This window comes from Sabethes cyaneus, chromosome 1 (assembly GCF_943734655.1).
Source record: "Sabethes cyaneus chromosome 1, idSabCyanKW18_F2, whole genome shotgun sequence".
Taxonomy (NCBI): Eukaryota; Metazoa; Arthropoda; class Insecta; order Diptera; family Culicidae; genus Sabethes; species Sabethes cyaneus.
This window is the reverse complement of record NC_071353.1, coordinates 47,732,042-47,754,163: the sequence shown is the minus strand read 5'-3', so window position 1 is coordinate 47,754,163 and position 22,122 is coordinate 47,732,042. Positions and strand designations below refer to the sequence as shown.

The following is a 22,122-nucleotide window of genomic DNA, read 5'->3' as shown; positions in this document are numbered from 1 at the left end:
GGTTGGTAGGGTTTCATTGAAAAAAAATCTAAGCATGAAAAGTGGTCAGGTTTCGACGGTTAATAAGTCAACAATTTGCTGGTTGATTTTCGATATTCTTGCACCAATCGATCGAAAAATCTTCTACGCGTCGATTCGCATGGGAAAAATATGCCATTTAGCAAATCACTATTCGAGATGGAGTAAGCAAAAATATCAGCACTACCCGAGTTGACCAATCAAACAATCACATGTAAGCACGGTTTTGCGTCCCAAGACAGTGACAACCGTGACTAGAAAATAAGTGAAAAAGTCTCTGCGTTAAACATATCAGAGATTATTCGTTATGATTAGAGCAAGACCAAGTTGTTGTCCGGGAAGTAAACAATTCGTAGATGCGCAAAAACACTCATCTTTATCCAAATTTATCATTTAAACCTTGAATCTAGTTCAACTTGAAGTCGTGAAAGTGAACAGTTACAGAAAAGTGAGTGACAATCCCTTTCTTTCGCCCGATTGAATCCATATACTGTAAGAATTTATTCAAAACTGATGTCTTGTATGAAAACAGTGTTCACCATAGTACTTATGTATGTGACGTGAGGCAGCAATTCTTAAAGTGAGGAAGAATTAGCGACTGTCTGATCCGAAAATAGCTTCAGGACGTTTAAGTTGCTGATTTTTATCAATTAACTAGCTGACCCCACAAACTTCGTATTGCCACAAATTAACCTGTGTTGTACATAAATCATGAATCTCGGATGATCTTTGCAACAATCTCGAGTTTTGCAAGTTTCTGAGGAGTTCAACCTTAGATGATTCATTTTGGCAGTTACGTAACTATGAAAGCATCCCAGGTAACCAATAAGCATCACCAATGCTATTCAAATGTAGGCCAATAAGCATTTAAGTCGCCTTAAATGCTACTTAAATGCTATTTTGGCAAAATATACAGCTACAGCTACAGCTACATTTACAGCTAATTACCGACACGAAGAATTTGAATACAATTTTGGATGCCAATTTACAACACCTATGTAGTCAAAAAGCTAACATACAATAGCGTGCAGTATAAAATGCCAGATACGCTGATTTGCTGCTTACGTTAAGGTTTATTAGTTACCTGGAATGGGTAGTTTAATATACACATTTGCAATTTTTCCCCACAGTAAAGTAGAAAAAACTCCCCTGTCCCCTCATTGCATAGCCAGAAAGCGGATAGTAATATTTGCCATGATTGTACAACAGTACGCCGAATATCATTATGCGAAAAACCTTAAGCGGAATGTACCATTTCACGGAAAACTTTTTTGTGGAAAGTACCATTTCGCGATCCTCTCCTTACTCGCTGCCGCTCATTCCAGGAAACCCAGGTAGACCTAGGAAAATAAATAAACCTAGACAGTAGTGATTTCTGCGGGGAGTTGCCTCCCCACAGTGGGCTGCGCTTCCGACGGCGGGTCGCCGGCGACACTCGCGGTCGTCTTGTCCTGAATGATCTAGTGTTACTACACTCAAGTCCTTTTTTTACACGGTTTGTTTTTTCGAATATTGAGAACGGGGTTATTTGGGGACCATTTATTTATTTCTCAATACGTTTGGGAGAGGCCCGACATTCGTCACATATTTTGTAAATGGTCCCTAAATTGCACCGTTCTTGAGTAATCGAAAAAAAAAACAAACCGTGTTAAAAAAGACTCGCGTGTATAGATACTTTTTGGTGGTCTTGTTATTGATTAATGTTTTATGGAAGGTCTCGAATTTCTCGAGTTCGATTAGTTTTTGAGTTTCGCAAAAATTTCTGTTTTATTTGTATGAGAGTCCATATCCCCCTACCACAGGGGTGAGAGGTCTCTAACTATCATAAAATAAATTCAAGACTCAAAAATCTCCTACATGCTAAATTTGGTTCCATTGGCTTGATTAGTATTCAAATTATAAGGAAATTTATATTTCATTTGTATAGGAGCCCCACCTCTTAAAAGGGGAAGGGGTCGTAATACACCACAGAAAAAAATTCTGCCATCTAAAACTCCCACATGCCAAATTTGGTTCCATTGGCTTGATTAGTACTCAAATTAGGCCATTACAAATATTTAGAAAAGTTTTTGTCCCTTCAGTGTTGGGCCACTGAAGGGGGGGGAGCGAAAAAAAACAAAGAGAATTTTTTAATCGAGCAAAAAAAAAATGGATTCTAGGCATTTTTATTTAAAGTTTAACCGTGAAAACCAAATCTATTCTTGCTTTTAATATATACGTTGTTAGTTTTCATGCAAAACTCTACGAACAAAAAGACAAAAACGAAGGAAAATTTTTTTGGCCGAGTTTCGGAAATTCCACTGTTTGAACTTCCATTTCTATTTCGTGCTAGAAGCGTTAACTCAACTCGTACACTCATTTTTCGAGTTTTTCAGGCTGTAGAGCCCACAGACAATTGGTTTTATAAAAAAATTTAACTCAAATCCTACAAATTATTTTTTTGCCTTCCGATTTTTCAATTTCCAAGGGGGGGGGGGACAAAACTTTGAAAATGATTTGCAATGGCCTTATAAGGAAATTTGTATTTCATTTGTATGGGAGCCCCCCCTCTTAAAAGCGGAAGGGGTTGTAATTCACCATAGAAAAAAATTCTGCCATCTAAAACTCCCACATGCCAAATTTGGTTCCATTTGCTTGATCAGTTCTCGAGATAAGAGGAAATTTGCATTTCAATTCTATGGAAGCCCACCCTCTTAAAGAAAAGATGGGTCATAACTCGCTTTCTAAAGAGGAGAGGCGTCTCAATTCACCATAGAAAAAAACTTGCCTCCAAAACCACTTACATGTCAAATTTGGTTCCATTTGCTTGTTTAGTTCTCGAGTTATGAGGAAATTTTTTTTTCATTTGTATAGGAGCCCCCTCCCCTCCTAAAGTGGGGAGGGCTCCTAATTCACCACAGAAAATATTTTTGCCTACAAAAACACCCACATGCTAAATTTGGTTACATTTGCTTGATTAGTTCTAGAGTTATGAGGAAATTTGTATTTCGTTTGTATGGGAGCCCCCCCCACTCCTAAATAGGAACGAAGTCCTAATTCATCATGGAAAAATTGGTTGCCTCCAAAAACACTCACATGCCAAATATGGTTCCATTTGCTTGATTAGTTCTCGTATTATGAGGAAATTTTGTATTTCATTTGTGTAGAAGCTTCCTCTCTCAGAGTGGGGTGGGGTCCTAATTCACCATGGAAAATATTTTTGCCTCCAAAAATCTCCACATGTCAAATTTGGTTCTATTTGCTTGATTAGTTCTCGAGTTATGAGGAAATTTGTATTTCATTTGTACAGGAGCCCCCCCGTCTTAAAGTGGGGAGAAGTCTCAATTCACCATAGAAAATTTTCTTGCCCTCGAAAACCTTCACATGCCAAATTTGGTTCCATTTGCTTGATTAGTTCTCGAATTATGAGGAAATTTGTATTTCATTTGTGTAGAAGCCCCCCCTCCTAAAGTGGGGAGAGGTCCTAAGTCATCATAGAAAAAATTCTTACCTCCAAAAACACCCACATGTTTCATTTGCTTGATTAGTTCTCGAGTTATGAGGAAATTTGTATTTCTTTTGTACAGGAGCCCCCCCCCCTCTTAAAGTGGGGAGGGGTCCTAATTCACCATAGAAAATTTGCTTGCCCTCGAAAACCTTCACATGCCAAATTTTGTTCTATTTGCTTGATTAGTTCTCGAGTTATGCAGAAATTTGTGTTTCATTTGTATGGGAGCCCCCCCTCTTAGTGGGGGGAGGGGTCTCTAACCATCACTAAAACCTTTACTGGCCCCAAAAATCTCTATATGCAAAGTTTTACGCTGATTGGTTCAGGTTCAGTAGTTTTCGATTCTATAAAGAACATACGGACAGACAGACGGACATACAGAAATCCTTTTTTATAGGTATAGATTGCGTGCAATATTTTCGAGTGCATTGCTTTCAAAGCCCCCCTGCTAAGCAGAGGAGAGGTCATAATTCATAATAGAAAAAATTCTTGCCATCTGAAACCTCCACATGCCAAATTTGGACCCGTTTGCTTGATTAGTTACAGAGTTATGAGGAAATTTGTATTTCATTTGTATAAGAGCCCCCTCTTACGCCCTCCTTAAAATTGTTCTTTCACTAACACCCCCCCCCCCCCCCTCATACAATTACTGATCATTTTATCGATCCAACGACATATAAATTGTTCAGTTTCATACAGTAGTTCAGTTGTTATTACAATTTGATTTCTTTCAATCAAACGTTAAACTTCCATTTTCGTTTTCACAAAGTGCTACCCAGTCCCAGTATAGTAAACAAAGACGTAGTCCTACGTCAAAAGTTACACGAGCAGTCGCGTCATGTACAGAGCACACGGCAAATAATATCTCAGGACTGTCATGAAATAAAAGATTGCGGTTTTCAACAAAATTGTTTATCTAGTTAAGCCGCTTCTGGAAGCGAACTATAAAGTTCGGAACTGATTCACTAGATGGCGCAAATGGCGAACAATTGAATGGATTCTAGATCACGATTCTAGAATCTCTAATATCTCGGAACTGTGAAGAGATACACTCAAGTCTTTTTTTACACGGTTTGTTTTTTTCGATTACTCGAAAACGGTGCAGCTAAGGAACTATTTACAATCTACGTGAGGAATGTCGAGCTACTCCCAAATGTATTGAGAAATAAATGAATGGTCTCTAAGTTACCCCGTTCTTAATACTCAAAAAACTAAACCGTGTAAAAAAAGTACTTGAGTGTAGAAGGTTGCTGTCTTTGATAAAATTGTTTTTCTGGACGAGATAAATCTGACTGCGGACAACGAAATTCGAATCTGATATGACAGATGGCGCTTATAATAAGCAAATTGATTTGTTTTTGGAATATCTCGGAGTCGTGATGAGATAGAATATTACTGTGTTTTACAAACTTTTTTATTCGAACACAACGCATTCAGTAGTGCATAACAAAGTTCGAAACTGTCTCACTAGGTGGTGCACGTGGTCAAGTTAGATCCTCATGACCATGATAAGACAGAAGGTTGTTGTTTTTGACAAAGTTCTGTTTGACAGACACATGTGTTGACATACATGTGTTTTCGTTGATTGTACATCAACACTTAATCTTACTCTTACTCTTACTCTTACTCTTACTCTTACTCTTACTCTTACTCTTACTCTTACTCTTACTCTTACTCTTACTCTTACTCTTACTCTTACTCTTACTCTTACTCTTACTCTTACTCTTACTCTTACTCTTACTCTTACTCTTACTCTTACTCTTACTCTTACTCTTACTCTTACTCTTACTCTTACTCTTACTCTTACTCTTACTCTTACTCTTACTCTTACTCTTACTCTTACTCTTACTCTTACTCTTACTCTTACTCTTACTCTTACTCTTACTCTTACTCTTACTCTTACTCTTACTCTTACTCTTACTCTTACTCTTAATACGCAGTTTCTCAGTTGGTTTCGAGGTATAACGTTGATTTCACAGGACGGTCGACGCATGTTCAAATTTCGATTGGCTGTGAGAGTCAAGAAGATCGTAGCACTAGCTCCGCAATAGCCTTGTACTTTTACAGCTGGCTGCGAAGCCTGTCGCATTGAAAAGGAAAAGGTCCAGTTTCAAAAACGAAATGTAGCACCTAGGATTTGCTTTACCTATTACGAAAATGGGATTATAAATTTTCCATGAAAAGGCAAGAAATTCGAGAAATCATCGAAAAGCTTGTTTCGAGTTTCTTTATCGGGATTGATAACTTTCAAAGCTCAAATTCCCTTTCGAGGGCCTTCTTGTTGATAAATTTAACCCAATATTACAAAATGATTTTAGGCATTACAGTTGTGTAAAACCGGAAGAAATAAATTTTGCGTGAAAAAAAAACGCATAAATCAAACGCTTTTTCACTAACCGGTTTGTTCATTTCGCCACAAAAATCTTTGTAACCATTGATCACAAAGCGGAACAAAAGACAAACCGGATGACGTATGCAGTATGCACTATGGCGTCCGGCTAGCCGAAATGGGAAAGAAAAGTTTACCTTATCATTTGCAGCTCTTTTTTTCTCTCTCTCTGTTCTTCGCCTAAAGAATTAACCTTCACACTTGAAGTAACCCGTATCTGTGGAGGTTAGTTGGATTTGTGTTTTTCGGAAAAGCGAAAAGAAAAACTTTTATCACGGTTTGTCGAGATGAACTTCCGGTTTTATTCCGTTGCACCTTTTCTCTTTCAACCGGAAGAGGCCAGATACAGAAGATATTCCCAGACTGCCAACAAAGTCCTAAATTTATGGTTTGGGCGACACTAGCTTTAACCTTTTCCGTAAACGTTCGTTCAGCCTACCGTTAAAAGATTTTTTTTGGGTGCCCTAATTAGTTATTTTTAATTAAGCTTGATAAATAATGAAAAATAAAAAATTCCTATGCTTTCTAACAAAAAGGTAGTCAGTTGCACGCGACAATCAATGAACAGTCAACAGTTGGCAAATATCCACTATAATTAAGTTATTAGACGGAAAGCAACCAATAATTAAACATATTGCTACGTGTATGGCCCAACGATGGTGCCGTCTATCGAATGTTTATTACTCCGATGCTTTAATGTTCCGTGTAATTACAAACCTCATAAATAAGCCTAAGCTCATTAAATATCAGTTGCAGCTCTCCTCCTAACAATCGACCATTTTCTTCTTCCGATTCACAGACGGCAGCGATGGATTTTCAATTCTACCGCTTGCGGCATTACTAACCGGTGCACTGTTCACTATCGGGATTGCTGTCCTGTTGGTAGTGGTTCTGGCCATACGAAGGAAACGCGACGGCCACGGTACTGGACTGTGCGACGGCAAGGAGAAGCATATGGGTAGGTTGTGGCAGAGTGATTACGTGAAATTTCAAACATTGCACAATTGAACTAACCACTTTCTCGTTTTCTCCCCAGCAGGCATGGATATCACAGTGACCACACCACTCGAGATGGGCATGGGCCAGCAGAAGTACGTGGTCGCCTACACGCTCAAACAGGGCGTCGAAAAGCAGCCAGACATACTGAGCGCACAGAAAACGCAAGGCTCTGCTAGCATGCAATCGATAAAGGATATCCAGAAGATGGGCTCCCCGGTGGGAATAAGACCGGATGCACTGTGCAGTGGAGGTGGTACAAGCATGGGAGCAAAACAAAGCACAATTTATGCCACACAAAGCTACGACCAAAAATCGACACCTTCCAGCCGACAGAGCACATTAAAACGGAACGATACTTCCAACACGTACAGTTTGTTACAACAGCAGCAACAACCACATCATCTCCAGAGTAAACCTCCGCCTTCGGCCACGGTTGGTCTACCACAGTATTCCACTGGCTATGCCTCAGGTGGCAGTGATCTGCTGGATTACGAGAAACCGTACAGCTATTCCACCCTTCAGTACAATCATAGTTCACCCCCTCTGGTGGATCCTTACAGCTACAAAAGCTCCCCTACAGAACCAACCGATCGGTTGGACTACGACAAAAACCTTGATTATAGACTGCTTAACATATCGAACGAAATTAAAAATAACTCTGCCACCAATCATATCGAATATAGAAACAATAGCAACCACATTAGTAATAATCATAATCAACATTCCGCTATTGGTGGTAGCGCCGACAACAGACCACAGGCAGTGAATGCTTCCGGAAGTGGCGGCGGCAATCCGGAGTACCGATATTCCGGCTCCGAGTTCGCAACGGATCTGATGGACTTCAGCAACGTCCCGTCGCCGTCATCGTCCTCCACCGTGGGTGCAACTCTCTCCAAAGCCCGAAATCGGCAGCACATAATTACCGATACACTGCCGGGACCGGAAAGCTGCGTGTAGAATTGTTGTGCAGCCTAATTGTAGCGCATGTACAGTAGAGTACGGACTTTGCGACCCGGCTTTGGTTCGCGGTGACTTTTCCGAGCCCACCGCTAGCCGAGGGCAGCACACGCTTTGGAAGTGTGAAGCAGGGGAAAATATTTTTTGTTCTTTGTGTGACGCCACGGTTGTATCCAGCCGTAGTCATTACGTAAAATTCAAGAAATAATATTTCGTTTAAAGAGTTTGACTCCGAATGTGGGAGGATAAACTACTAATTTTGACAATATCAGATAAATGGAGAAATCAGTTTCCTCAGTGAGCACGAGCATCTTCTCTTTAAGTTAAATTCAAATAAACCGTTTCCCTTTCGGAAAGCTTTTGAGGCCTTGAAAAGAGGAGTTTCATATTATCGATAACATCCGATTTAAACGATTGAAATTTACGTTTTAAAACTTCCGCAATCACTTTCGTAATTTGTAATTTCGTAAACATATACAGCTGCGGCTAACGCCGATTATCGATGACAACTTGGTAATTCTAGTGAGATCCAGAAAATTTCGGATAAAAAAATTAAAAAAAGCATTGTCCTTCTTTCAATCGTACAAATTTATCAAAAATGTAGTACACAAAAATGTTTTTATCAAACTAGTTAGCAACTTTCCATAACTTATCCTCATAATTTCTGATTTTTTCTATTAACCTATCAATATCTTTCGTACTGGAGTCCTGTAAAACACAACTTCAGGGCTCGAAAAAATTGACAGCCCTGCATGAAGGCATAAAAAATATAAAACGCATTCAGCGCATACAGTAGTATTCTTTTATCTGTTAGCTCATTATTATTAGCTCATGGTCATGCCTACTGAACAGCTGACAGTGTTTGTCTTTCTCAGTTTTCTACCCTTCAAAACAATTAATTCATGAATTGCAGTGCTGAATGATTGCTCTAGTAACCTGTCAGTTAATTTTCTTATTTTCTCGCGCTTGACTGATGCTTTAGATCTCCAACTTTAGTTTTTCAAGCTGCCTGCTTTTTAAAATCAACCAAAGCCTGGTTGAAGGAAATTAATTAAAACTACGAAGCACTACTTACTTACTTAGGTGGCTTGCCGTCCTAAGACAAAGCCTGTTGAACAAAATTTCTCCATGTAACTCGGTTGAGGGCTACCGCTCTCCAATTCCTCGGACACCGAGTACTCTCCGCCAGATCTCGCTCCACCTGGTCTAACCATCTTGCTCGCTGCGCTCCTGGTCGTCTTGTTCCTACCGGATTTGAGGCAAACACCATCTTTGCAGGGTAGTTGTCCGGCATTCTTGCAACATGCCCTGCTCATCGCATCCGTCCAGCTTTAGCTACCTTCTGGATACTGGGTTCGCCATAAAGCTGTGCGAATTCATGGTTCATTCACCGCCTCCATACTCCGTTCTCCTGTACGCCGCCGAAGATCGTTCTTAGCACTCGTCGTTCGAAGCCTCCGAGCACTCGCAGGTCCTCCTCGAGCATTGTCCATGTTTCATGTACGTAGAGAACAACCGGTCTAATAAGCGTCTTGTACAGGGTGCACTTTGCACGGGGACTTAGTCTGCTCGACCGCAATTGCTTGTGGAACCCAAAGTAAGCACGACCTCCGCTGATAATACTCCTCCGAATCTCACGGCTGGTATCATTGTCCGCCGTTACCAGTGAGCCAAGGTAGACAAATTCATCGACCACCTCAAGCTCATCGCCGTCGATCAATATACTACTGCCCAAGCGGTGTCGTTCGGCCTCGGTTCCGCTGGCAAGCATGTACTTTGTTTTAGACGTATTTACCTTTAACCCAATCTTTTCTGCTTCGCGCTTTAGTCTGGTGTACTGTTCAGCCACCGCCACAGATGTTCTGCCGATAATATCCATGTCATCGGCAAAGCCTACGAATTGACTAGATTTGTTGAATATCGTGCCCCGCGTGTTGATATCCGCTCGGTTCATAACACCTTGTAGCGCTATGTTGAACAGCAGGCATGAAAGACCATCGCCTTGACGAAGCCTTCTGTGTGATTCGAATGAACTTGACAATCCACCCGAAATCCGAACACAGCACTGTGTACCATCCATCGTAGATTTAATCAGTTTGATGAGCTTCCTGGGGAAACTGTTCTCGTCCATGATTTTCCATAGCTCTTTCCGGTCAATGGTATCATATGCGGCTTTCAAATCAACGAATAAATGATGCGTGGGAACTCTGTATTCACGTCCCTTTTGGAGGACAGTGTAAATATTTGGACAGTGTAAATATTTGATCCGTTGTAGACCGACCTTCGACGAAGCCGGCTTGATAAGTTCCCACAAATCTATTCGCAATTGGCGATAGACGGCGGAAAATGATTTGGGACAGCACTTTATAAGCGGCATTGAGAACGGTGATCGCTCGATAGTTCTCACAGTCCAACTTGTCGCCCTTTTTGTAGATCGGGCAGATGACCCCACTCTTTCCACTCCTCCGGTAGCCGTTCCGTATCTCAAATTCTAACAATTAGTCGCTGCAGACAAACGGCCAGCTTTTCTGGTCCCATTTTAATAAGCTCCGCTCCGATGCCATCTTTTCCAGTTGACTTGTTGTTCTTTAGCTGCATGATGGCCTCCTTAACTTCGCCTATCGTTGGGGCTGGCACCTCTTCCCCGTTTGCTGCACCGTCGAAATCGCTTTCCCCGCCGCCATGGTTTACCGCCTGGGCGCCATTCAGGTGTTCGTCGAAGTGCTGCTTCCACCTATCCGTCACCTCACGATCGTCCGTCAGAATACTGCCAGTCCTCTTCCGGCAGCGCAGCTTCGAGTGAATGCGCGTAGTTTGCGGCGACGTCTGGCTGCTTCAGCCGCGCGAGATCTAACCGAGGCTGGCGTCGGTACCGAATGTTGTTCACAACGGAGAGTCTTGGGCGCATCCTAACCATCACTAGGTAGTGGTCCGAGTCAACGTTAGCGCTTCGATAGGATCTGACGTCGATAATGTCTGAGAAGTGCCGACTGTCGATCAAAACGTGGTCGATCTGTGATTCTGTCCGATTTGGTGACCTCCAGGTGTACTTATGGTGGATTCTGTGCTGGAAAAAGGTACTACGTACGGCCATATTCTTGGAGGCGGCAAAGTCGATTATTCTTAGGCCCATTTCATTGGTTCGCTGGTGTGCAGTGAACCTTCCAATCACCGGTTTGTATTCCTCCTCCTGGCCGACCTGAGCATTGAAATCCCCGATGACGATCTTGATATCATGTTTTGGGCAGCGGTCGTATTCACTCTCCAACCGCGCGTAGAATTCATCCTGGTCGTCATCGGTACTTCTGAGGTGAGGGCTGTGCACGAAAACTACGAAAACTACGAAGCAATGTTTACGTTTATTATAATTTGGTTTGCCGTTGTCGGAAGTTCTATATGAATGAATGAATGATTTAAATTCGATTTCATTCACTCGAGAAGAAATCAATGTAGAGAACAACACGAACATGAACGCAAGTGATTCGCTCGTATTGTTGGTTTCAGGTTTGAAATGCTGAGTTCATTTCATCTGTACTAGAAACAGTAAGGAGTGAGCAGTATGTTGCATCAATTTAGGCAAATTGCATAAATTGTATGACGTTTGAGAATAGAATAGAAATAAAATTGTATAGAGTATAACCAAGCTTAATAAGTGCAGCCCATACTAAATCATGACCAACCAATACTTTTCTTAAGCTATAGAATGCACAGGATCTTGATGTGGCCGGTTTCTTGAAACTGTGACATTAGTCCTCGAAGCTGAATTTGCAAGTCGAAAAGCGATCGTAAGCTGTCGCTTACAGAACCAATAAATACCCTAGAATACCAGTAATATGTAGCCGCTCGTTGATTTTCTATCGTCAAAATCAACTACCCAATCATTGTAGTATCTGCAGAGCCTCATCTTTGCCATCCTTCTTGAACACCAGCTTCATTTTTTGATTTTCCACGAAGGTAACGAAGGTAATCATCGACGGCGCTTCAATGCTGCTTTCCTGGATTTAAATTGTATCGGTAGAGTTGGGTTAGTAGGCGTGAAGATTGTCGGGTCGGATACAATAAGCTACCTGTTGCTTCTTGATACGGAATACTGATCATCTGCGGAAGTTTTCGGTGACATTACCTTACCTTGGATAGCTGGTCGGTCATCGCTGTCTTTGTTGGTTTACAGTTTGCCATATTAAACTTGGCCTACATTGCTTCGATATAGGGTCTTTGGTCCAATGAAATGATGACTTCAGTCTGGTTGATCCATACGCCCAAGCAGTTCTTGAGTACGATTGCCTTCTCGATCAGCTTGCAATTCATGCCCATTGTTCCTTCATTAATGAATCTAACATCTCGATCCTAGATGATCTTCCTGGTCCTCGGTTCAAATAATCGGTAACCTTTTGTATGTTCATCGAATCCAACTAGAATGCAATTTTCAGAAACTGCATCTTACTTGCGTCGTTTTAGTTTTGGAACATGTACCATTGCTTGCGTTTCGAAGATCTTAACAGGCGATAAATAAGTCTGGTTTTTTCCGCTCCAAAGCTCGTCCTGTGTGGCATTATGTCCCAAAAAAAGCAAAGTCATGGGTATGAACGACCTTAAGAACTTGACCCTTCTTTATCGACAGACTTCGCAGCCGGTTATTAGAGTACAGAAAAATTACGGAGCTTGAGCAAAGATCCTATTAACTCTATAGAGCGGCACCGGCCAGTCGAGATTCGAACATACGACAACTGGCTTGTTAGACCAGCTTCGTACCCCCCAGAGCTAACTGGGCGGACCGGTATCATACCCCAGTGGGTCCGGTTCTTCCTCGCAGTCAGTGCATTTTGTTCCGGAGTGTAGCTAGTTTTATGGTTTAATGCCGGATGCCAATCTTTGCTAGGTATTACGAAAATTTCTGTTTGATATATTGATATAGCTTGTGGAACGTATCCAGAAGTTCGTCCTCCAGCTTTGATCGTAGAAAATACACAATCAACCGACTTGTCATATAAAAATACGATAAAATATCTATTTCCTCCTATCGACTTCACTTCCATCGGACCACTGATATCCGAATGTACAAAATCCAACATCTACGAAGCACGTCCTACTAGCACGGTTGTTATAAAACAGTTGTGGCAACCGATATATGACTAATTTCAGTCACAAATAAGTTGCTGCAACTAAAAGTGCCAAAAGTGTGCTACTTGGGCGGGGTGGGGCGGAGCCCTTCTTGCTAAATGGATGACGGTTGTGCACATCCCGAGCAACAGCGAAGAGCAAAATAATATAAAAACCATATCAAACTGTGTTATAATGCTATATTTTGTTATGGAATAGATATGAAGGTACTTTGATAACACATTTTGTTATCGAGTAGATTTTTAAAACAGTGGTTGTAAGATGAGTTCAATAACTGATTTTGTTATCATATCATATTATGACCTTAAAATGACATTCGACATATTTCATAAAATTTTGTTTTATTGATTAAAGAGATTTTAGATAATAAGTACTTTATAAAATGATGTTTTAATATCTCATATGCTACTGCATTTGTTATTCAATACCTTAATGATATTATATATTATATTAAAATATATATTATATTAATATATGGTATTCCAAACTCTGAATACAGTCATGTTATTGCTTTGTTATTAGAAAATAACACAAGTCAAGTTTTGGCCTTAAAGGAGCAAAATTTTGATATTATTTTTTGTTATTTTACCAACTATGTCAGCTAAAACAAGACCAAATTTTGATATGAGTTATTCGATTTCCATAACACATTTTGATACTATTTTGCTCTTCGTTCCTGCTCGGTATACACTGCAATCGTTGTCAGCTTTCTCAATCTGCTCAATCTCAATCTTTCTCAAACTCCATCAACCAGCCCATCTGCTAGCTTCTTCAGTATCGCGGGATTCAAATGGTTTATCTAACTGAAGAATACTCCGGTAGTGCCTGGTTACCTACGTTGTAGTGCTCCAGCTTGAATAGATCGTTCATGTGACTGCCTATTGCCACTGAAGCACCACTCTCGTTCAGCACTTTACATTCTTCAATTCCGAAACTCGCCTTATATTCATTTTTCATAGTCTTGTTTATGGAAAAAAGGTTCACCGATAGCTGGGGAATATACCGCAAGTCCTTGACTTGAAGTCCAGCCGTACTTTCCCGTGACAAGCGTGACGGGAGGAGAGTTTTACCGACCGCTTCAATACTCATCTCACCTGTATTGGCCCCAACAACGATATCAGTTGATGACATCAAGTCCATCCACAATATCCTGTTGTATGTCATGTGAACCGTTGTTCCGGAGTCGAAAAGCCAGTCGATGTTCTGGCTGTTTGACTCGATCGACGAAAAGACGGTACAAAACGGTATTTCCATGCACTGTCTGCATTCCGGAACCTTCCGTTTGGCCCGAACGTTTTCTGCTGCTGACAGTCCTACAGTAGCTTGGTCTTAATGACATATCTAGTTACCGGGGTCTTAAAGTTTCCAGGGCCAGAGTTAGTGCCCGGTACTCATTCGGAAGACCGCACAGCAAAAATGCTTTAATTTATTCTTCCGATATCTTGAAACCGATCCCGTTCAGTTGATGAGCCGTCGAGTGACCGCACTGACATATTCCGTCATCGATACCGTCCAAGCTCTATCTTCACCAGCTTCCGCAGAAGTCCTGCTCGCGTCCAACCAGTCCGGAGTCTTCAAATGCTCTCTTAAGGTAGTCACGGACTTGTTTTGCTATCGTCACGTTGAACGTAATTCATCACTTCGTCTTCGATTTAGCTTTCCGGTTTTTCGTAGGCTCGACTTTCTTCCGCTTGGGTTTGACAACCTCGCCGAGATCTTCGAGTTCGACGTAACTTGCAAAGGGCCCAGTTTTTCCGTTCGCTCCGGGTAGATTTGAAAAATCAAAAGCTTCCGAAAATTGACGTGCCGATCTTGTTGTCATTTTGAATCAGAGTTTCAATCCGCTGCGAAGAATAGGTCCATAACCTATTGTAAGTACTCCAGTAATACACAACTTATTCAACCAAGTTTGTGAACGTTTTCGACGTGTGATAACAGAACAGAATGAAAATTTGATTGAGTCTCACAAATCTTACTTACTTACTTACTTACTTAATTGGCCTAACGTCTTACGACAAGGCCTGCGCAGTATAATTTCTCCATCTATTTCGGTCCATGGCAGCTGGTCTCCAGTTCCGCGGGCACCCAGTGCTCGCCAGATCTCGTTTCACCTGGTCTTGCCACCTCGCTCGCTGTGCCCCTCTTCGTCTTGTTCCTACCGGATTTGATGCGAAAACCATTTTTGCAGGATAGTTGTCCGGCATTCTAGCAACATGTCCTGCCCAACGTTAGCGTTTTACACAGTGTGCACTTTGTACGAGGGCTCAAATTGTTCGACCGCAAGTGTTTGTGGAGTCCGTAGTAGGCCCGGGGGTCTAACAAATCATAGCTTACAAAAAGTAGTTTATGCTAAATCATGCTTGACCATTAAGTCCATAAAGAACTACTAGTCTATTAAGGTTTTGATATAATATTAGCTCAGCACGGCGGCATTTCTTCTTCATTATAGCCTCATTGTATATTACGAAGAGCAAAATAGGCCCGAATTTTTGCTTGACTGCACTGCTGGAAATTCAAACTCGTGTTTTTTCCACGGCAACCAGCGATCTCAACTACACAAACTTGTCTAGTAGTTCTAGTTCCTCGTCGTCAACGATTACTATACCTAGAAGGCGCTTATTTGTCTTCTTCCAGCTTCTACTTTTCATGCATTTGGTCTTCAGAAGATTTATTTTTTGCCTAATTCTTCTAACCTCCGCTTTCAGTCTAGTGATAGATTGCTTTCACCATCGCAGAGTTTTTGGCTGTAATATCGAAGTTAGCTGCTGTTGCCGAAAATCGTTTCTACGTCCGCTCGGCGAATTACTTCTTCAAGGGCTATATGTTATATAGCATGATGGATAAGCCGTACCTTTGTGCCAACCCTCGTCGCGCGTCGCGAAGAGACTCTCTGGTACCCCCAAAGATTGACACAAAACACGTCTCATAATTTAATGTTACTTTGGTTGAGTTGAGTCAGTTTGTACGATAATCTCTATTCGTGCATAATCTACTAGAAATGGTGTCGATCGGCGGTATCGTAGGCTGATTTGAAGTAGATGAATATTTTTTAAATCAACCGCCCGCCCCAGGCCAGACGCTGCGCTGTCGTAAGTCGCTCCTAATATGGAATACAGACGATCGCTAGCTTCAGGAAAGCATATTTCGTTTTGTAATTAAATAGCCGCCAAGAGCCACCCCTGACACGGAGCTTGACGCTCAAGACTGCGAAGTCTCTTTGATCTTACAAGAGTGCCCCTTTTGTTTTAGGTTATAAACGTCTATAAGACTTGACCCTTCTCTATCAACAGACTTCGCAGCCGGTTATTGGAGTACAGGACAATCCCTCTACCTACCTAGAGAAGGTTTGGAAGATCCACGGTGGAAAAGCCTAGTTTTTCCAGACTATCAACGAGCACTATCAACGAACTAGCAACGTGTTCTGTAGTGTAGGGCAGAAATGCAGGATTAGATGCTTTAAACCTCGAAGAGGGTTGCGGCAAAATACGCTCGTCCATCGGAGAAAAGGCACTAGGTGAAGAACTCGGGAGCACACAAAATGATTGAGTTGATGGGGAATGCCAACAATCGATGGAGAGAAAAAAAAAATGCTTGGAAAAATTATCTGAGCATTCCCAACAAACATTTTTGTTGATTAGTTGATTGATTAGCTTATTCATAACGATTGAATAGCTAATTATCGGGAAACGAGCGCTGTTATGCAACAAAAATGTTTTTTGGGTTGCTACTAGGGAGAATTTGGCCAAATATCGACGACCAAGGAACCAGTTTACTGCGATTGTGATGAGAAAAAAGAGCCTGAACGAGGACAAAAATCGTATAGCAAGAGAATAGCTATACCAAGCTTCTGACACGCGCGAGTTTTACGAGTCGGTGAACCAAACTCGTAAGGATTCCTGACTTGTTTAGGGACGAGATGGAAGCAGGTCGACAGGTGAAGCAGTTCTTCGATGAACACCTCAATAGCGAAGTTGCAGAAGGAGGTGGAACGGAAGTAAACCCAGAAGTGCCCATCGAATATAGTAATGTCCCAGCACTTGATCTGCAAGAAGTCAGACGAGAAATCGGATTGCTGAAGACCAACAAAGCTGCCGGTAGGAACTGCCTATCGGTAGAGCTTTATAAACATGGTCGAGAAACGCTGGCAACGGCTCTACACTGGGTTGGGTGGATGAGAAGGTACCGGAGGAATGAATGGAAGGGATGGTTTGTTCCAACTACTAAAAGGGTGATCGGTTTAACTGCTGCAACTGCGTCCGTCAGCGTTGTTCTGACAGTTTTCTCATGGGTTTACAGCCAAATTGACACTGACGGATGCTTTGACGCAGCATTCTGTTTGGCCTTTAACGCTGGTAAATGTCGCCTACAAGGTACTCTCCCAGATCCCAGATTACGTCGACTGTCACCGATAGTACTGTACTGGGTAGCATAGGAAATCTCCAGACGGGTTGCATAGAACTTGCGCAACTACGGGACAGATCTTGCAGAAACACGACGCACGCATCGCATCTTTATTGATTGAAAAGCAGCATGCAATACAGTCGATCTAGACCAGCTATGGCCGATAATGCACGAACATGGTTTTCCGGACAAACTGACCTCTGACTACACTGACTGACAGATAAACTGACAGAGCTACATTGGATCAAACGATGTATTCCGTGCGCATCTCGGGAACTCTCTGGAGTCGCTCCGAGATGCTGCGAGGGTTGAGACAAGGTGACGGCTTGTCCTGCATGTTGTTCAACATTGCTCGTGAGTAACGATTTTCATCAAGGGTAGCCAATTCCTAGGTTTTGCAGATGACTTTGATATCATAGCCAGGAACTTTGCGACAGCGGAGGCAATCTACGCCAGATTGAAAACGGAGTGTTGAAGGATTGGGATAAAAATAAATGCGTCAAAGATCAATATATGAAATGAAGAGGCTCAAAGAAGACAAATGCATACCTTCCACGGACGGTAACCGTTGACGACGACGAACTAGAAGTGGTAGATGAGTTCGTGTATTTGGGATCGCTGGTGACCGAGAACAACAACACAAATAAGAAGATCCAGCGGCGTATTCAAGCGGGAAATTGGACCTAGTTTTCCCTTCGCAAAACGCTACGATCAAGAAGCATACGCCGCCGTACGAAGCTGATGCTGTTCGGAACCCTTATTAGACCGGTAGATCTTTATGAACTTGAAGCCCTGACGCTTCTAACGAAGGACATACGCGCCCTGGCCGTACCATAACAATTTTAGCGGAAAATAAACTGCAAGCGGAGAGTGGCGGATGTGTATGAATCATGAGCTACAGGTAGGGGAAGGGCGGTAAAGACGGACACCTTAAGGTCAAGAGTCAATATCTACTCAAATATAACTGTATTGATTGCAATTTTCATACAAACTGAAACTTTAAGTCTCTGTCTAATAAAGTTACAGCGTGTACTAGAAAATTTCTTCCAAAATTTATACTTTTTTTAATATTATAAACATTATGTATAAATCAGAGTTTCTGCGCATGGGCGGGAAAGACGGACACTTGATATGGGAAAGACGGACACTCGCGAAAAGGTGTCACGCGCCGACAAATTATCAGTATTAAGAAAGATTAACATATTTCATCATGTATTTAGGAAAGAATTGGCTTGGGAAAACCCCCTACCCAATTCCCCTTTGAGCGAGGAAATAAAATGGTTCCCTTTTATAATCTTCAATATTTTAATTGGTGATGAATTAATCGTTTCTAAAAGTTGGCCTATTCCAACTGTTAAATGACTTCTGGATACTTTTACATGTATAATATGCAAGTATTTGCAATTTAAATCGTTGTTAGGCAAAATGAGTACGGAATCTTTGTGTCCGTCTTTCCCTACCTTCGGGTGTCCGTCTTTCCCGACTTGGATACCATTTTTTCAAACTTTAATAACTTTTTACTGAATATTCAAAAATTCACTAGATTTCCAATGGACATTCAGTGAAGGGTCAAACTAACGTAATGTCGTCGATATAGCACGAAAGTATTGCTTTTTAACGATTTACCAGCTATTTTCTTCACACACAAAATTACATCGGTTAGCGTATTTAGGCATTTTTTCTTTGTTTTGCTTATAAGTTTGACAGCTGCGCTGCTAGAAATCGGCAGTTTAATTCAAAAGTGTTTATTCAGTCTATAGAAACATTTCCCATCATTGGTTTGCTTCAAAAAATTATTGTTTATGAAATATGATAAGTGTCCGTCTTTCCCGCAGTGTCCGTCTTTACTGCCCTTCCCCTACTGCTTGGAGAGATTCGCATCGTACATCTTGCGAATGTCGGTAGGTTACGGTGGGTCGGACACATCGTAAGGATGCCGGACGACAGTGCGACGAAAACAGTTCTCCTCAACAATCCCACCGGCACCAGGAACAGAGGAGCTAACGTGCAAGATGGCTCGACCAGGTCAAAAGGTGATTTGCGGCTTCTGAGATGACTGGGAAATTGGCGACGAGTGGCCCAAGATCGCGTTGAGTGGAGACGACTGCTTGAAACAGGGACGAGGACGATGACGACTGACTTGTTAGATCTTACTACGTTAGACATCGTACCTACCTAGACGGCGTTCGTACCTTGATTTCCACAGGGGTTGGTTATCCGATTGGTTTCCCGAGCTTTCCAGAAGACTTCGGGGTCTATTTTATATTGTGTAATGCTGTTTTGATTGGATTCATTTTGATATATCGCATATATGCTTTGCCGTTAAATCGAGCGACTTGACAGAATTTATCATTTTCGTGCAGGTGATTCTGATGTGAGATGAATTGAATGTTGAAAGGCCAAAGTCTGAAATGGTGTTGGGACTTTTCTCGAACTAATCTTATGTTGGCTTAATGTTACTTCAATTTACTTTACTATCTTGTATGTTGAATTACATAATTAATTTCAGTTTTCTTGAAGACTTCTTAGAATTTGGTTTCTAATCTAAATGGAGGACTCATTTACTGTAATATTTTTTTATATTTTACATAATTTTATCACAATACAGTTCTATACAAAATGTTATCTTTGTTATATTTTATGTGAGTCACTCTTACTATCTGGTCTGGGCGCCCTAATGAATTCAATTCAAATTAATGGATGCTTCAATGGAAAAAAACTAGATCTTGTTCTAACCATGTCATAATTTTTTCGATATTTGTTTGCTATCAATAGAAAAGATTAATTTGACAAAACAAAACCATTCAGTTATATAAATAAGTTGCTTATTAAGGGCCAGTTTGTACGCTGGGGAATGACTAGTAATTACATATAAAAACAGTGACTGTGCAGTGATTATGTTTACTCGTAGGATGGATAATACTAGTAATTAGTGCTAGTTTGAATTACTTGCACACAGAACTTCACCCTGCTTCCATTTCCGTGCAAAATACTGTCAGTGCGGTGTGTGTTTGTATGCGGTTTGCTACCAAAAATGATTGTTAAAGTATTTGCACAACAGAATGTCGTTGTGCCACGTTTCGTCGATTATCACACAGAACAATTGTTTCCCTCCGCGGCGAAACGATTCATAGGTTTTAATTTGCTGTTATGTCGGATTCTGGAAAAAAAAACATAGTAATTATCTGGGAGGAACTTGTGATCAATTTAGTTTTCGCTATGATCTGCTGAATAGTTGTATAGACAGAGAAGGAAATCTTCCGTGAGCCTCACGATGTGATTCTGCTTTTGATTAGAGTTAAGACATGCTCGAGGTAGACAAAATTACGAGGTAGAAAAATCGTAGTTTCCATGAGCAAAATTAAGCAATCAGAATGATTGTCTGCTAAAAAGTTCCAAGTCATTAACGTACGGCGAATGTTACAAAGTACATGCAAGATACCTCGATTGTATAGGAAGCGATCATATCTGGAAAGCGCAAAAAGTCTTCCACTGCAATAACGTAGTAAATTGGAAACGAGCGATGAAACACTGTAGAACGCAATCCAGTTTTGTGTTGAAATGATATATTAGGCAGAATACGCTATCTAGCGGACAAAGAGTAGATCACTAATCACAGACATGAACGGAGCCGATACTAAATCGGTCCGACCAATCGAAAGCAAAATGTATTGTGTATATTTGTGTACGAAATGTAGCATATTTTCTATTCTCTTAAGAGGAAATATTTACTTATAATTACAAAAATATAAACAATTCATGCGATATCAATATCTCCGTTCATTCCAGATGGAATGTATAAGATTGCCAGTTGCTGCAACGTTTCGATTGAGAATCATTTGATTAAATTGTTTTGAACACATGAGAACAGTGTTTTTGTTGCACTGCTTTTCAAAGAAATCAGTTGATTGAAAAAACAATATTTTGTATGAATTCAGTGACTAACCATGATTGCAGCATTTGAGCAAATATCCGTCAATTGACAATACACTAAAATGGCGCTAAAATATTTTCATCTTACCATATCAGAAACGTGTTTGAACCATATCATTTTGTTATTTCGATTAAGTTTACTACGCAACTGTTTACTGTTTCCAATAATTCAATCAAACAGAATTATGTGCAAAGATATCCCGATTCACTTGTTACAGCAGAAACCGTACGTTAGTAAAACTAGTTGTACATAAAAGAAAAGATTTTGTATTTCGTAAGTAGCAAATTGTAATCGTGAGATTCCAAAAGCAGCCCCCGTTTACCCACAAATCTGTACATATCTCAGCAGTTCCAGCTGAAACGATATATTCCCTTTCCCCCATAAAAATTAGCAAAAATTTGTGTAAAAAATGTACAAACCACATAATCTGACAAGAACCAGCGATCGAGAACCGGACAAGTTATCTAACTGTAAACTAGAGAGTGTAAACCCTATACTTTAGCGAATAAGGCACAGTTTTTGGCGCAGACAGTAACAGTTTGCGACGTGGATCATGTCAATGTAAAAACAAAAAGTTCAGTTAACGAAGAAGGACACCGCTCGGGGCGCCTCGTGCTTCGAGAACTTGGTTTATTGAACATTGCTCTGATAGCTGAAATACAGAAAACGAAATGGTGTTTTTATAGTTGGTTGTTTTCTTCTTGGTATCATACCCTATCCGAAATTTCCTATGCAACGTCATGACCGTGCCTGGCCACCAATTGAACTCCAGCGTACAGATTACTTGCTTATATGTGCACCATTAGTGGTTCCAAA

The 22,122-nt window shown here is 41.0% G+C and overlaps 1 protein-coding gene across 1 annotated transcript in view; it reads left to right on the top strand.

Annotated features, from left to right (window-relative positions):
* LOC128745651 (serine-rich adhesin for platelets) overlaps positions 1–7,850 on the top strand; it is a 242,653-nt gene extending 234,803 nt beyond the window's left edge. The window contains exons 16-17 of the mRNA XM_053842728.1: positions 6,694–6,852; positions 6,934–7,850. Of these exons, the coding sequence (XP_053698703.1) occupies positions 6,694–6,852; positions 6,934–7,850 (1,076 nt within the window). The remainder of the gene's footprint in view (positions 1–6,693; positions 6,853–6,933) is intronic.
* Positions 7,851–22,122: the final 14,272 nt, after the last annotated feature.